We start from the raw sequence: 16,578 nt of genomic DNA on the forward strand, positions 1-16,578 counted from the left end.
TCCCGACTCCCCTGCCTGGCAGCCGGTAGACGTCGACGTTTCTGACAGCCTCATCCCCGTCGCTTCCGGCAAACCTTGCTTGGCTGCCCTTGGGGGATGACGCACGACGTCGGTGTCTGCGTTGCCTTGGATCGTTGTTGCAAAATCGGTGCCCGCGCAACGTTGGAGCCCTCCGGAAGGCCTCCCGCACGGCCTTGGCCCTTGGTCGTTCTTTGGTCAAAGGTGAGCCTGCACAGCCCCAGCGCTCATGCAGGACACGCACAGAGTGGAACCCAAGGCCTGCAGCAGCGGCGGGACCCTTGAAGCCTGCAAGCATGTTCGCGTACGGTACCTCCGAATACGTAGTTTTCTTTAACGTAGCACATTTTACGTGCCCCGACCCTAGCCTGCGAGCAAGGGAAAGCCTGGCCATCCGTCGATGGAACATGTCGCAATGAGGGATTCGTCGGTCTCGTGGCAATGAACTCGCAAGCAGCGGGGTGTCGAAGAGCCTGCGAGGCTTGTTAAGTCCCCGGCACACCCGTTATCCCGCGCTACGAGGACGGGGTGGCGCGCCGCTGGCTGGGAAGTTTATAGCCTGGGGACACACATGGACGTTCAGAACCACCATGCTCGGCTGGTACCTTTCAATAAGGGCTACGGTTAATTACACGCAAGTACTAAATTTATCCACTCCAACCGGGCATGGAAGGGCCGGGTGTGCCTGAGTTGGCTGCCCTCGCTGCGGCCTCGTGGTAGCCTGGCACGATAGCGGGCTTCAGTGGAATCATGGCCCGATCCCGCCCACTGGAATGCGAACCCAGGACGGCCCGGGGGTCCTGGGGCCCCGCCCTAAGGCGTCCTCACTGGGCGGGTGGGCGAGGCGGTTGCGTCACGGCGCGCCCGCTGCAGACGCACCGCACCTCCAAAGGAGGCGAAGTCTTGGCTGGCCTCGTCGTCAATCCAGTCATCCTCTGCTTTGGCCCGGCAGGTACCCAACATTGCCCTTTCCTCCTCCGCCCATAGCTCAGGCACGGCTGGCCATTCGCTCAGCACCTTTGATTCTGCCACAAACACTACCTCATCACCACCTCACTCACATCGACCTGCCCAGAGCGACCGACTGTCCGTCCGTCCGTCCGACTGCGCAACCATGGACTCGTCCGGCGTCCGCAGAAAGGACACCACCAAAGGCCCGCCTTTGCGCGTGCTCTCCCTCGGTGAGGACCCGCGCCTGCGTACGTCGCTGTGGTCGCCGCTAACCCCGAGTCGCAGATGGAGGAGGCGTCCGCGGATACTCGATGCTCATCATTGTCCAGGAGCTCATGCACCGCACTTTTGTCGAGACCGAAGGCCGCGCCCCCCGCCGCCATGAGATACCCAAGCCATGCGACCACTTCGACCTCATCGTCGGCACCGGGACCGGCGGCCTCATTGCGCTCATGCTCGGCCGCCTGCGCCTCGACCTCGAGACCTGCAAGGAACTGTACGTGCGCCTGACGCGCATGGTTTTCGAGACGGACAAGACCATTGCCGGCATCCCATACCGATCGACGCTGTTCAAGGCGAGCAGGCTCGAGGACGCCATCAAGCAGTGCGTGCGCGAGCACACCGTATTTGAGGGCGAGGGAAATGACGGTAACGTTGAAGACGATCTCGTCAGCCCCCTCAACCCGGCCCAGCGATCGAGCGCCTACCCGAGGCGCCACTCGAGCAACGCCAGCACCGTCAGCTTTAGCGCGCGCAGCCCCGCCGCCCAGATGGCGGCGCGGCCCGCCTTCAACTCGAGATACGGGAACCCAAATGCCAGACTCTACGATTCGCGGGAAAGGAGGACTAAGACGTGAGTTGAAACCATGCTGTGCTATGGTATGGCTGGCAACCCATCCTGGCCCTCGCTGACTGTTCCCGCAGCGCCGTGACAGCAATTTACAAGGGGTCGCCGCGGGGCTCCCCGCCAGCCATCCTGCGGTCCTACGACTCTCGACGAGAGCCGCCACCCGAGTTTGACTGCAAAATCTGGCAGGCGGGCCGAGCCACCTGTGCCATCGGCCTGGCCTTCAAGCCCATTCAGATCGGGCAGTCTTGGTTTCACGACGACGGGGTCGGAACGTTCAACCCGGCACCCGAGGCGCTCGACGAGGCCGTGGTAAATGAATGGCCCGGCCGAGAGGTTGGGTGTTTTGTCAGTGTCGGCACGGGAAGGAGGCCCAAGTCGAGCGATGGCAACCAGCAAATGTGGTACGAAGGGTTCCTCGGGGAGTTCGCCGAGGCACGGAGGAGACTGATCGCCAAGATCGAGGGCTGCGAAAAGATCCACGAGGAAATGATGCGTGAGCACCTGCCGCGGAGGGGTGTTAACGTCGAGAATTACTTCCGCCTCAACGTTGAGATCGGCGTCGGCGAGTTCGGCATGAACGAGTGGCACCGGCTCTCCGACATTAGCACCGGGACGCGGCGATACATGGCCCGAGAAACAGAGCAGAAGATGATACAGGGCATTTCGACCAGGCTGGCCAAGATCCTGAAGGCCAAGATACGCTGGGAGCGGGCGCAACAGGGCGTTCCGGAGCTAGTCAAGTCGACGTCAGCGACCAACTACGAGATGCCGCTCGCGGTGGAGCTGCCAGGAGACGCGCCAACGTCGTATGCCGCCGTGCCGCCACACAGCCCCATGAGCCGATCGTCGTTTGAATCGGGCCCGGAAAGCCTACAGGTCGGCAACTTCCCTGCTTCGCCGAGGAGCTCGCACGACCGAATGCGACCCGTGTCTGCATGCTCACGAACGTCCCCGCCTCCGGCGGCGACAGACCGCCCTCTGCCGCCACCGCCCATGGGCAGCCCGTCGCCTTACGGAGACGACCCGGACCGGCTCCTCGTCTCAGCACCGTCGCCCATGCAGTATCGGAACGCGTCTGGGGCGGACAAGATTGCCATCATGAGCCCCGACGAGCACCCGCGGCCGCCACCCTCGATGCACCCGGTGGGACCGCCCGCGACGCGGATTGAGCCGCCGCCGCTGCCACCCAAGACACCCCTGCCGGACGGCAATCAGCAGCAGCAGCAGCATTACCACCCCGGCAGAGGCCCGAGGGTACCCACGCCTCCGTATCCGCTGGACGACGAGGCACCACCGCCGCCCGTGAACATGGCGCGGAAACCTGACTATCGCGGGAGATGAGCCGTGCGACGGGCCTCAGGGGAACATTGTTTATGGCTGGTGCGAATTCGGATCTTTCGGCAGGGACTGGCGTCTGGCGCGTAGTAGGACCAACTTGAGGCGGACACATATCACACAACATGTCGAGCTGGGATTGTCTATGGACTTGCGCTTTGATCTGATACCATGGCCGCGAGCTACTGCGGGACAGCTTATTACGGGAAACGGGCTACGAGATCTAGACTAATGATGGATGCTAAACATGGGGATGCGGTAGTTATTCTGACCAGCGTTCACGACAGACGCACATACCTGCTACTATATAGTAAAGGAATGAGTACGATTTAACACACAATGACATCCTACCCAACACCAACAGCGTATTTACTGCCTCCTAGCATAGCACACGGTGTAATGTCGTACGCCAATGTGCGTAACAAAGGACGATAGAGACCGGGGCCACGTGCGACAGCGCACAGTGGGTAGTGCAGTTACATACCCACTTGGTACCCCATTAGTATAGAAACATGCTCCTTGCCCTCATTGCTGTTACCTAGATATGATTTGGCAGGTGCGCATGTGTGTCGAGTAATGCAACCAACATGTTACGCGACAGCATCAAAAGGGAAGGAACGAGCGGGGTGTCATGGACAAGATGTGCGCGCGGCAGGAGCAATGCAAGTCAGCGAGGGGAGGGCTCGAGCAACCGCCCGCCCGGGCCTTTGCTGCCTTTGCTTTGCTTCTGCCTTGCTTTGCCGCCCTCACGCACCACCAACTCTCGCCTCGCCTCGTCGTCGATGCAACACCCGCCGTGGATGATGCTCGCCTGTGAGCTTCGGGCACTCGCTTTGCCTTCTCCCGACGTCTGCTGGCCGGGTCATCTCCAAACGCCCCAGCCTTTGCCGAACGCCTCGCCCCGGATGGATACAGCCGGCCCCTTCGTCACAGCGCCACAGGCTGTCGGGGAGTCGGCTCATTGGACGATGTGCACGGTGGCTAGGCCGGCCGGAAGTGCAGGCAGGGCTGAAGGGCGTTGGGGGTCGCGGATGCTGAAAGCAGTGAAAGGCATCGGGGAGATGGTTTGCGTGGATCGGGACCCCGGTTGCCCGGCTTGAACGAGCCGCCTCCCCTATCAATGCAGCCGCTGCGGACCAACGGACGTTGCTACTAACAGGGAGCGCTCCAGGCAAGGCCACCGGAAGTGGCGCGCCGCAACGTCCCGCCCATGATCGACCGATGGTAGCGGACCGAGCTGGATCCTCCAAGTCTCGAGTCTCGACCGTCGTCCAATTTCGCGCTCGTTCGACTTGGTTCGTATGAGCTGTCAAGGTCGTTGTACTATGCCGTCGTAAATTACTACGCGCCTTGACTGCGATTGAACAGACGCAACCGAGACGGTTCCTGCGAGTCGTCCGATCGTCCAAGGCGGCCCCAAAACAGGGTTCTGCGGCGGGTGGGCCATCTACGTATCTGTTGTTGTTGGTTCTGGCCATCGTCGACACGGCCCATGGAACGGCGCACAGGCTGCATGATTGGGGATTGGCCACGGTTCGCACCTCATGGGATGTGCCGAGCGTGCCATCCTCGCGTCCCCTCTTCCGCTGAGCCTCTTGCCGCAACCCCCTCCCTACTGCAGCAAAGGTCCTGTGGGAGCCGCCTTCTAAATTTGCCCAGTCAGCAGGGTTGCTCTCGGCGCCTCTCGACATTCTCCTCCCGTCCCATCCGTTGCTCAAGCGCACTCACGCCCGCCCGCTTTCACTCGCTCTCTGCAGCGCCCTCGGACTTCTGCCTCGGCTCTTCGTGCTCTCCAACACTTCGCGCCCGCGGCCACGGGATGCTGCCACCTGTCGTGGCAGTCAAGGGTGAGTAGAAAGGTATAAGTGCCGGCCCAGATCAGGACCGCACGGCGGACCAGACCACTTCGCCCTATACTTCGGCGAGGGGCTACGACAACGGCTGCCACCACCAGCAGTGCGGGCCGACGCCGACTATCTCACCTCAGCCCCGACCGCGCTTGCTTGGCTCGTCTGATCCGGCCCCGCGCCGAAACACGAGGCTTCAAGCTGTTCGTCCACTCGGAGCATTGAAAAGCGACCGCCGCTTTCTGGCTGGCTGACCGCGGCGACTGGTCCGCTGGCCTCAACTGGCTGGCCGACAGCGTCGCCCTGTGGTGCTCCTCCGAGGATGAGGTCCGACGACTCGCAGATGAGCGGGCCAGAGCCCCAGCTATCACCGACCCTCCAGTCTGGGCCTTCGGGCCTCGTTTTCAAGACCCGGCATCCCTCCGCCTGCAAGGAGTGCCGACGGAGAAAGCAAAAAGTCAGTCAAGTACCTGCATTGGTTGGTCGGCATTCATTCGCGCGCATCGCCCGGGTTGAGGGGGACAAGCCAGCTGGGCGACCACGGGGCGGATCCAACGCCCGTCAGCTCGCCGCCTGTCAGTCCCGGCAGCCTGGGAGCGGCTGAGCCCCCCCATCTGCAGCAGCCTTCTCCTTTTATTAGCCATTGAGGCCGCCGTGGCTCTTGGTGCCGTTTCCCAGGCTGTCCCCGGCTTTGGTGTCCCTCCCCGGTTTGTTTGCTTTGCTGCTGTTGTCGGGCTGGGTGGAACTCTGCATGGCTTCTGTGGCGCCCTTTTGTTTACTGACGCATCACCGCCACGCAGTGCTCTCTGACCCAACCGTGCACCAATTGTGCTCGTCGCTTTCCTCAGCCTGTCTGTGAGTATGGCGTTGAGAAGCCCAAGAGGTACATACATCATCCCTCGATGCCCGTGACGAGGCTGCTCGGCTCGGGCCTGCCCACCTAGTGCTCTCCTCTTCGTCCTAGCCCGTGACAGGGGCGTCGGACCATGACATATATACGTACCAGCCTGTCCTGGCCTGCGCCAGGGCCTTCTCCCACCCTCGGTGCGGTGGTTTCATCGTCGCAATAGGGGCATTGTGCTGACCTTTGGATTCTGCGTATTTAGGTCCAGCTATGCTCCAGCATCCGACTCACGGGGCACTGTGGCCCCCGCCGACACTGGCCTCTACTCGCATCTGGACATGGAAGCCGTTCACGATGCTCTCTTGCAGGTGGAAGGGCAGGCCGACTGGGCGGCGAGGGGTTCCGGCAGTGGGTACAGCCATTCGGGGTACAATCAGCAAATTGCGGGCCAGGCGAGCCGTCTGGTCCTGGTGAACGGAGGGAATAAGGAGACAGATCCGTTTATTAACCTGCGATTTCGGGACAAGACGGGGATGCTCAACGGACAAGATCTCGTCGAACTCATGCAGTTCATCCTCAAGACGCGCCTCAAGGTCACCAACAGCATCATCCAAGATGAGTGGCATATCAATGGTGAGGATCTTATGCGGGCCGTCCAAGGCGCAAGCCATCCGAGCAACGCACTGGCGAGGTTCGAGGACGAAGTCCGCTACCTACCAATGGCACCGACGAAGATGAACAAGGAGCTCATCCGCACACGTGAGACTGCTCTATATTCGGTGCACAAACAACCCCCACGTTGCTGACAGTCACAGACCTCCAACTCATGAGCCGCTTCAAGGCGTCCCTTGACGGCAGCCCCCGGCCCAACAACCGCTTCATGAAACATTGGATCCCGTACTCGATTCAAGACCCGCTGGTGCTGCACGTCATTCTGTGCTCGACGGCCAGCTTTCTCAACGAGACGGGCCGGGTCCCCAAGGTTATGCTGCTCGTGCACCGCGCCACCGCTACGCGGATGATCAACGAGCATATAAGCGATCCGCGAAGGTGTACAGACGACTCGGCCATGCTCGCCGTCGCACAGTCGATTCTCACATCGTGGTACTGGGGCGGCACCGACGAGCTCCACGCCCACATGCTTGGCTTCAAGCGCATGATCGAGTTGAGAGGCGGCCTGCAGAACTTGGGTATGGAGGGCTATACGAGTAAGATCTCGCTCATGTGAGTCAGCACCCCGGTCCGTTGCATACGGAGCCGCGTGTTAACGGCGACGCAGTAACGACTTTGTCATCGCGCTGGTACACGAGACGCGGCCCATTCTCTTCGGCCAGCTGGGATTCGAGTTTGAAGACGTGGTCCGGGTGCCGTTGCAGGTCAACTTCAACTCGCCGCTACTGTTCGACTGCCCGCTGTTCCTCAGCGCGGCATCGCCGCTCCGGCTGCATCAGCACACAGCCCGGATACTAGACGAGATGCGGATTGTGCACCGGATCGTCGCCGACTTATCCGACGATGGCACGCAGGAAGAGGAAGCCTCCGTCTATGCGGCAGCGGACGCTGCTTTGGCGACGATAGCTTACATGCCCGAGGACGTGGCGCTCTTGGAAAGCGACTCGGAGAAGTCGACGGGGCCTGCCAACGTGAGCGGCGGCGGCTTGAAGCGAAAGCGGCAAGGGGACGACACGGCGGAGCCGCGAAAGGCGGGGACAACGGCGGCGGAAACGAGGGCAGCCTCGGGCGAGGAGATGCCGGACCTGGTTCACCGGTGCGTGCGCAAGGCCGCGCTGATATACTGTCAAGCGGTGCGGGACCGGGTGCCAACGAGCAGGACGTGCAGCGAAGACGACTTCAACCAGGTATGGCATTGGGCATGGGGTGCGGGGCTGGATCGGTGGGCGGCGCTCAGCGGCGTCTTCGTGTGGGTGATGATTGCGGTGGTGCCGAGCTCGCTGGCGCTGGTGCACTCGCGCATGGTCAAGTCGCTACTGGTAACGGGCTTCATGTACCTGGGGACGGAGAATTGGCACGTGGCGGCGGACATTGCGACGGCGGGACTGAAGATGCAGAGATGGCTCCGGGGACGCAGAGACGTGATGCAAGGGGGCCTGGTGAGCGAGGCATGGGGGGGCGAGACGGTGGTGGAGAGGCACGGGTTCGCGTTCAAGGACGAAATGCCGGAGGTGGTGCCGGCGACGATGGAGGAGGATCACGAATCGGACGCGTAATATAGCAAGCAAGCATTGTCGACTGCCGGTGGTGGCTGGACACCATTGGACTGGACCGCGGGGAAGTCTATTAAAGTCAAACTGGCCGCTGGGGACCTTGATGGAAGCACGATGGTGGGAGGGTGATGAACATGGGCATCGATGGACATGGATATCATCGACTGGCCCGGCCACGGTCGAAGCGACGACGCTCGAGTTGCATCACGACGTTGCTTGGAAGCATGGCAGCTCATTCTGCGACCAGCGGGCTGCCGGAGAGGCCAGGAGGGGCGCTTTGAGAAGGGCTGATTTGATGAGGGCGGCGGCTCGATTGGATTCGGCAGGGGTCGGCCGGCATCTCATGCATGCAGTGCCACGTTGGCGTGGGAGAAGCCCAATGGGCTTGGACCAGGCGCATGGGCAGTGGGCAAGACGGCAGCAGGTTGATGAGTTGTTCGTGCGGGGGAGCCTGGAAAGGCTGGAGGAGGAGGAGGAGGAGGAGTTGTGAGTGAGCGACTTTGATGAAGCAGTGAAGCAACCATGAATGGATGGCACCAGCAGCTTGGACTCGGCGCACGCAAGGGTTGACTGACGCATGACACGGGAGTTGCGACTGCGCGCTTATGTAGATAGAATGTCGTGCTCGTGTTTGGCTGGCCCGGGTTGGCTGGCTGACTGACTGCATGCGCGCGTGCGTCAAGGCCTTGCTTCCAGGTTGAGGTGCGTGTCCAAAGCCCATGGACGCAGCAACGACCTTTGCACCGCTCGCTCGCCCCCTACGCTCTTCGCACCGCACCTCTTGCATCGCACTGCGCCGGTGCCGTGTCCACAACAGGTTACGTGACTACGAGGAGGCCTAAGCTCGTCTAGACGTTCAATTGTCACGCAGCAACAGTAGCAGTCATCATCATCATCATCATCGTCAACCTCGTCACCGTCATCCATCATTGGGAGCAACCCCACTACGACGCCTACCCCACCATCCCGGCCATGTCTCTGCTCCGCACGGCGTCTGTCTCACCGTCGACGACGATGGCCGTGGCACGCCGACGAATACCACTGAGCGGCGGCCACCGCGACACGCTCACACGCGCCGCGGCGGACAAGCGGGGGTTGGTCGATGCGGACGCGGACGCGGAAGAGGAAGAGGACGACCGCGACTGCGACTACGACGACGACGACAATGCGGCCGTGGACCTTCGTCACCTCTGCTGTCGCGGGCCGCCCCACGGAGGATGGAGGACGGCGTCGCGACAAGCACTGCAGCGGGGACATCAGAATGATGGGGCGGTTCCGCTGCGGCATCGAGGAAGAGCCGGAGGGGGAGCAGGAGGAGGAGGGGGACTGCAGCAGCAACGACAAGGACAGCGACGGAGACGGCGACGGGCGTACGTGGGACCGGCTACGGCGGTGCTCCTAGCGCTCATGACGACGACGACGGCGCGTGTCACTGCCGACGGGGAGGAGGAGGGTGAGGACCCAAATCGGATGAGGATGCTCACGCAGGCGAAGGGGGAGATGGACGCGGGGGAGATGGACATGGAGATGGGGTTCGCGGGAGGGACGACGACGACAGCGACGACGATGACGACGCGGCGGCAGCGTGGGCGGCTCGCAGCAGCAGGGCGGGGGCCGTCGTCGTGGGCGGCGCGGCGCATGTGCGTGGAGCAGCTGTATCGCTTTGACGAGCAGGCGGCGTCGCGGTGGTGACTGACTTGGGGTGTTTGTTGTTGTTGTCGTTGGGTCATGCGTACTCCAGGATGATGCCCACCCCATGATGGGCGACGTGGGCTTTGTTCAGACGGGGGCGGAGGAAGAGGAGGAGTAGGAGGAAAAGGAGTGGAGCGGAGCGGACGGAAGGGACGATGATAAATTGGCATTCCAAAGCCTACTTGGGCACAATCACAAAAAAGTTCTTTCAAAAACTTTCGTCTTCGCTGGTGATGATGTTTTGGGTGTCTTGGACTCTTCGCCAACGAAGTGACTACGCCGCTGTTTGTATTGTGGAACAGCGCACGGCAATATGTAGGTTGATCTGCACCGTGGCGACGGAAAGGCAGCACACTGGCGTCGGCGGTGGTGTTTACTTATGCACTGCATTTATGCACTTTGGGTGGTTGTGCGGCCACCCGTTTGCTCACACCACCAACGCCTCGCAAGCGGTGGTTTGACCACGCCTGTTCCTTTGACTAGCTACCTACCTACCTGTTCCTGCCCACCAGACCATGTTGGAGATAACGTCACTAAAGTCCTTCTTCGACGAAATCGAAGAAACCAACGGAGACGACGAGTGTAGAGCCTGGCTAAGTAGAGTCTTCGACGCCAAGGTCGAACTCGCAGCATTTGTTGCCGCTCGGCGGCGGCGGCGGCGGGCTGGCACGGCCACGGAATATGTCGGTTTCCTCAAGGGTTCTTTCAACTTCAGCTTGCGTTTCAAGTTCAGCGATGGCGGCCCAGACGCCATTATCCGGTTTCCCAAGCCGGGACATACGGCCACGGCTCTGAGGGACGAGAAGGTCGCCAACGAGATCGAGGCCATGGAATTCCTGCGCCAAAACACCACGATGCCGATTCCCCACGTTCACTGCTGGGGCCTCACTAAAGACAGTCCACATCGATTCGGCCCGTTCATCATCATGGACTATGTCGAAGGAGAGAAGTTGTCGACGCTCCTCAAGAAGCCCATGGAAAGCGACGACGAGGACCTTGTCTTGAACCCAAGCATTGAAGACGCAACGCTGGCGACAATCTATCGTCAAATCGCAAGTTACTTGCTCCAGCTCTCGCGACTTTCTTTCAATCGCATCGGGGCCATCTCGAAGGACGGTTCCAAGTGGTCTGTCACCAAGAGACCTCTAACATACAACATGAACGAGCTAGCTACCGTGGCGGGCTATCCACAGAATCGCTTTCCGACGTCGACCTTTGACCGTGCTAGCGACTACTTCGCTTCGCTCTCACGGGAGCATCTGGCCCACCTCTGGACGCAGCGCAACATTGCGGACGATGCAGAGATTGCGCGGGCTCGTTTTGTGGCACGGCGTCGGTTCGCGCAGCTTATCCCGTACTACTGCATCAGCGATTCAGGCCCGTTTCTGCCCTTTTGTGACGATCTGCGGCCTTCGAACATGCTCGTTGATCCAAAGACTCTGAAAATCACCGCGGTGCTCGACTTGGAGTTCACCAACGCCATGCCCGCGCAGTTCACGTACGACCCGCCCTGGTGGCTGCTGTTGTCCGGGCCGGAGGCGTGGCTGGATCGAGACTCCATGGATGAGTTTCGCAAATGCTATGAGCCGCGGATGGAGCAGTTTTTGCACGCATTGGAAGAAGAAGAACAAGAAGAAGAAGAAGGAGAAAGAAAGGTGCTGAGCGCAAGCGACCAAGAGTCTGCCCTCCTCCCACCACCACGACGCCTTTCGTCCCTTATGCGAGAGTCCTGGAGATGCGGCCGCTTCTGGTTCGATTATGCCGCGAGGAAAAGCTTTGAGCTGGACACCATCTATTGGACTGCGCTGCACGGGAGTAGTAGTAGTGGCGATGGTATTGAGGTACCCGAAGACGGGATAGAAGCGGAACTGGGCCCGTTCATAGAGGCAAAGATGGAGCAGCTGAGGCTGTACGAGGAGGAATGTGCTGCTCGGTTCTCGCAAACCAGCAGCGGCTAGGACGATCGCGGACAATAAAGCAACCGCCCCCCTTGTGCGAGGATCTCCCGGCCGGAACCCCTCCAGCACAACCGGCATCGTGGTTGCCGTTGGCGTGATCACGGGGGCATGCGTACCGATGTAGACCCTTGAGCTCACCCAGCCTCGGGCGGTACGTGGTGTCGGTTATAGTCGTGTGACACTCGTCAATGAAGAGACCCGCCGTAGTAAGTTGGTAACCCCGTGGCCAGCAGCCCGATCCGCGTATGCCGCTGAGAAGTCACTCGGCATTGCTCACCATGTCCGCGCTGACGATGACGAGCCGTGCTGCCCGGGCCATGCATTCCCGGCCGGCACTCTGCGATGGGCTTGAACTGAACGCAGTCGACACCCAATCCCCAGCGCCCGCGTTAGTAAGTCGTCAGCCAGCGACACGGACGGGACAACGACGACAGCAACGACAACGTGCCCGCGTCGGGGAGTGTGGTGTCGAACAAAAAAGCGACGGCAGGCGAGGAGAGGCATGTGTTTTGTTGCCGGGGACGCGCAAGTCCGGGCTCACGGTGCATGCACGTGGGAAGTAAGAGGAAGGGCAAGCAAACGTAGTAGATGGATGCGGTGCTTGTAGGTAGGGGAGAGAGGTCTGGGGTAGGGTGTGTGACTGGGTTGCACGGACGGTTGCGGAGGGAGGAGGATGAGGTGGTGATGATGATGAGGCTCTCTGGCGTTCCTTTGCTCTCCCTCCCCCGCTCTTCGTTTGTTTCTTCTTCACTCTGTCTGTGGGTGTACGGCTCGGTTTTGTATAAGCCCGATGGGACGGACGAAGCATTATGGCGGGGAGCGAAAGAAAAAGGAGGACAGAGGACTACGCACGGAATATGCAGAATATTTCTGCACGAATATGTACAAACCAAGTAGACATCGTCTTCTTTGGATATGGGCGACGTCTTTTTGGGGTTCCCAATCGGTCAGGGTGAGAGACGTCCGTCCCTCCGGCGCGGGGTTGTTAGCGGTAGTGGGTGGTGGTGGTGGTGATGTGATGGAATGACAAATGGCCGCCCGCAGGATAAAATACATCAAGATACAGGCTAACTAAACGTTAGGAAGTTCAGTATGCCTAATGGAGAATGAGCCGAAAGCATGGAATGAACGGGGGGGGGGCTGGTTAGTAGCACTTGTCTCTTTGTTTGGTTCGTTGCACCAGCAGGAAGAGTAGGAAGAAGCACGTACGAATATCTGTCGGAGCGGGGCTGCCGGTGGGCAAGTCGGGAGTCCGGGACGGCGTGACTCTTTGCTGACGACGGGCGGAAAGACAGGCGGAGAGACAAGCGGACGCGACCCTTTTTTTTTTTGGTAACGGTATTAGCTCAAAAAGTTAAACGTGCTAACTAAGTTAGTTGGCGATTGTATGGATTAAATATCCCCGAGAGGGGAATATATAACCTCGTGGGCCGGACCGGTTGATGGCAGAATCACACACGCACCACACCTACTCACCCCACTCATCACATCCTGTGGGAAGAAAGCGAGGGCGAGAAAAAAAAACACATCGACATGACTTCGTCGTCACCCATTGGCGTCGCCATCATTGGCGGCGGCCTGTTTGTCAAGGAGCAGCACCTGGTACGTTTTTAATGTTTTTTTTTTGCCCCCCCCCGACTCCTCTTTGACGCTCCAACGTCTGAGTGAGTGAGTGAGCGAGCGAGTGAGAGTGAGGGCGTCGTGTCGTGTCGAAGATAGATGGAACAAAAACACAGACACACAGTGACTGACTTGGACACACAGCCCGCCGTGCTCGCCTGCCGCGGCCTCGCCCTGCGCGCAATTTACTCGCGCTCCCTCGCGTCGGCCGAGTCCACCGCGGCGCTCATCCCGGATCTCGTCGCCGCCGCCGCCGCCGGAGCCGCCGGAGAGCCGCAGCAGGTGGACCTCTACGCCGAGGACGCGGGACCCGGGCGCGCCCTCGCAGACCTCCTCTCGCGCTCCGACGTGGCCGCCGTCATCATCGCGCTGCCCATCCTCGCGCAGCCGGCCGTCGTCGAGGCCGCCCTCGTCGCCGGCAAGCACGTCCTGGCCGAGAAGCCCATCGCCAAGGACGTGGCCTCGGCCCAGGCCCTCATCGCGTCGTACCGTCGCCATCGCCATCAGCAGCAGCAGCAACAGCAACAACGGCAACAACAGCACGGCGACGGAGGCGTGCAGTGCTGCACGCTCGCCATTGCCGAAAACTTCCGCTTCGTCCCGCGCTTCGTCTACGCCGCCGAGCAGGCCGCGCGCATGGGCCGCGTCACGCACTTCTCCGTCAAGGTCATGTCGCACATGCGGCCCGACAACAAGTACTACCAGACGACGTGGCGGCAGCGGCCCGGGTACCAGGGCGGCTTCCTGCTCGACGGCGGGGTGCACCACGCGGCGGCGGCGCGCCTCTTCCTGCGTGGTGGAAGCGGAAGCGGTAGCGGCGGGGGCGGGGAGGGCAAGGAGGGTAACGGGGATAACAGCAATCGCGCCGCCTCGGTGCGCGCAGTCACGGCCCTGGTGCAGCCGGGCCTGCCGCCCATCGACACCGTCACCGCCGTGCTGCGCACCGAGGGCGGCGCCACGGGCACCTTTCAGCACTCGGCGGGGACCCTCATGGAGGCGTTCGAGTGGGACGTGGCCTGCGAGCGCGGCTGGGTGCGGTCCTCGGGCGAGACCGTCGTGGTCAAGCCCAGCGGCGGGGAGAGGACGGAGAGGGTCTTTGAGCGCACGTCGGGCGTCGCCGAGGAGGTGGCCGCGTGGGCCGAGGGCATCGCGCGCGGGGAGCCCAACCCCCTGCAGAGCCCCGAGGAGGCCCTCGCCGACCTCGAGTTCCTCGAGAAGATGTTTGTGAGCGGCGAGAGGGACGGTGAGCTGGAGAGGTACGAGCTGCAGCTGTAGGACGCCGGCGTGTGTGGTGGGATGGGGGAATATGTATGTGAGTTGCTGGTGCCCGAGTAGATTTGCTCGCCAATATGCGTGGACAGTGAGTGGTTTTATATGAGTTACCAAAGGCTAGGCTGCGTGCGAGAACGACCTTGTCAGCCCTCTGACAGTCACTACATATTCTGTCTTCATCTCCGCAAGATGACGAATACGTGAGCGGTCGAGACGGCGTGGAGCTTTTTCTTTTTTTTTCAGATTAAAGAGGAAATGCTATGCAATGTAAAGAAAGCCCATGCCTCGAAGAAAGGGGGGTCCGCATCGGGCATACATATCCCTTCAAGACTCCAAATAAAAGACGCACACGACTCCAGCCAGCACCGTACATACACTCCCTCCAACCTCGGGCTTCGAAAGCGGGGGGGCCCCGCGCGCGCGCGCGCGAGAGAGAGAGACCGCAAGACCACGCGCTTCTCAAATCTTGGCCGGGACCTTGCCGTCGTCACGGACCAGCAGGCGCTCCAGGCCGCGGCGCAGCTCGGGGGCCATGCCGTCCGGGTGGGGGCGGCCGGTGGCGCGCTCGACGAAGACGTGGACGAAGCTGCCCACGGCGCGGACGGCGTCGACGCCGCGCTCGAAGACGGCCACCTCGTAGGTGACGCTCGAGCGGCCGAGCTTGGCGACGCGCACGCCCACCTCGGCGACGGCCGGGTAGGCGACCGAGGCGAAGAAGTCGGTCGACGTGTGCGCCACGAGCGGGTGCTGCGCCGAGTTGGGCGGGTGCAGGCTGCAGTGCTCCATGAGGTAGGCGTTGACGGCCGAGTCGAAGCTGCGTGACATGCGTGATTAGAGCAGGCGATGATGGTGGTGATGATGATGGTGGTGGTGGTGGTGGTGGTGGTGATAGCCTCCCCGAGAGGCGGCGATTCTGGCGAAGGGGGTAGGTAATGAGACAGTGACGGAGGTCTATACGTACAGAAAGTTGTACACAGAATTGTTCATGTGATCGTACATGTCATTGTCGTTCCTGCACGGAGAAGAGAAAAGAAAGTCAGCTCCATGCCATGTTCCTCCACCACAACGCTCATCACCATGCTCAGTTGTCAAGCATCAACGACTCAACATCCACACCCGCACGACGAGCAAACAAGCAAGCACGCAGGGCGGTTAGTTCACGCCCGCCGAGCAGGGACGTCCCACGCACCATCTCGTCCGGTAATCGAGCACAAACGGATAGTCGGTGACGCGACGCGCCTTGCGCTCCGAGGGCGTTGACGACGCCATGCTGCTTCGCGCGCTGGAGTCGACGCGAACAGCGCCTGGAGGGAAGGGAAGCACACTGGTGAGACGTCGAGAGTCCGGTCGGTCAGGGCAGCCAATGTCCCGCGAGCCGAGCTGAGCTCGGACTAGCGAAGGCGCTACAGGTGGTGATGATGATGGTGATGGCGATGGTTGGGAGCTTGTTGGTGTAAACGGCCCTCAAGCTAATGTAATGGCAGCAGCCCGCAACTGGCAACAATGCGAGAAGCAATTGTCGTCCGGCGGCGGCGGCGGGCGGCGCAAGACTACCGAGGATAGGGCTGCGTCGCTGTGAGTATGCGGTGTGTGGCAGGCACAACGCGACGTGTCTGATTGATGTTGAAAAAGAGCCGGCCACGGCGTTGGAACTCGACGACCTGTCGTTCGAGCTGCAACCTTGCCTGACTTCGGATGGCAGGTACAGTATAGGTACTACAGCTGGAGCTGTGGCATGCCGAGGTCCACGGGGCCGCCGTCCACGCTGGGGCTGGGGTTGGGGCCGGGCACGCACCTGCCCAAGGCTGCCTTGCCCTCACTCACCACTGACCAACCAGTGAGCGCGGGGAGGCTCGCTGATTCAACACCAGCCAGCGCAGTAGGAGCGGGCAATTTTTACTGGGTGGGAGACTGAGGTGGGATCCAGATCCAGATCCAGGGACCACCCACCATCTGCCGTACCTGA

The 16,578-nt window shown here is 61.2% G+C and overlaps 6 protein-coding genes across 6 annotated transcripts; 5 read left to right on the plus strand and 1 right to left on the minus strand.

The window, feature by feature from the left end:
* Positions 1-880: 880 nt before the first annotated feature.
* Positions 881-3,512, plus strand: JDV02_002028 (Glycine hydroxymethyltransferase). Its single transcript, XM_047983011.1, has 3 exons — positions 881-1,199; positions 1,255-1,822; positions 1,894-3,512. Exons 1-3 carry the CDS (start codon positions 1,133-1,135, stop codon positions 3,158-3,160), a joined length of 1,902 nt encoding a protein of 633 aa, XP_047838981.1. The 5' UTR covers positions 881-1,132; the 3' UTR covers positions 3,161-3,512.
* A 2,671-nt stretch (positions 3,513-6,183) lies between these two features.
* JDV02_002029 (uncharacterized protein) lies at positions 6,184-8,073 on the plus strand (the record flags this gene model as incomplete). Its single annotated transcript, XM_047983012.1, has 3 exons — positions 6,184-6,604; positions 6,661-7,069; positions 7,125-8,073. The coding sequence occupies 3 exons, from the start codon at positions 6,184-6,186 to the stop codon at positions 8,071-8,073; spliced, it is 1,779 nt and encodes a 592-aa protein (XP_047838982.1).
* Positions 8,074-8,173: 100 nt separating this feature from the next.
* Positions 8,174-8,560, plus strand: JDV02_002030 (uncharacterized protein; the record flags this gene model as incomplete). The annotated part of the gene is made up of 1 exon (XM_047983013.1): positions 8,174-8,560. One exon carries the CDS (start codon positions 8,174-8,176, stop codon positions 8,558-8,560), a length of 387 nt encoding a protein of 128 aa, XP_047838983.1.
* A 1,658-nt stretch (positions 8,561-10,218) lies between these two features.
* Positions 10,219-11,733, plus strand: JDV02_002031 (uncharacterized protein). Its single transcript, XM_047983014.1, has one exon. It carries the CDS (start codon positions 10,278-10,280, stop codon positions 11,718-11,720), a length of 1,443 nt encoding a protein of 480 aa, XP_047838984.1. The 5' UTR covers positions 10,219-10,277; the 3' UTR covers positions 11,721-11,733.
* Positions 11,734-13,149: 1,416 nt separating this feature from the next.
* JDV02_002032 (Glucose-fructose oxidoreductase) lies at positions 13,150-14,967 on the plus strand. Its single transcript, XM_047983015.1, has 2 exons — positions 13,150-13,322; positions 13,485-14,967. Exons 1-2 carry the CDS (start codon positions 13,254-13,256, stop codon positions 14,613-14,615), a joined length of 1,200 nt encoding a protein of 399 aa, XP_047838985.1. The 5' UTR covers positions 13,150-13,253; the 3' UTR covers positions 14,616-14,967.
* JDV02_002033 (uncharacterized protein) lies at positions 14,850-16,303 on the minus strand. The gene is made up of 3 exons (XM_047983016.1): positions 15,802-16,303; positions 15,574-15,624; positions 14,850-15,426 (listed from the first exon to the last, which is right to left on the minus strand). Exons 1-3 carry the CDS (start codon positions 15,879-15,881, stop codon positions 15,072-15,074), a joined length of 486 nt encoding a protein of 161 aa, XP_047838986.1. The 5' UTR covers positions 15,882-16,303; the 3' UTR covers positions 14,850-15,071.
* Between the last annotated feature and the right edge of the window lie 275 nt (positions 16,304-16,578).

This window comes from Purpureocillium takamizusanense, chromosome 2 (genome assembly GCF_022605165.1).
Source record: "Purpureocillium takamizusanense chromosome 2, complete sequence".
NCBI classification, from domain to species: domain Eukaryota; kingdom Fungi; phylum Ascomycota; class Sordariomycetes; order Hypocreales; family Ophiocordycipitaceae; genus Purpureocillium; species Purpureocillium takamizusanense.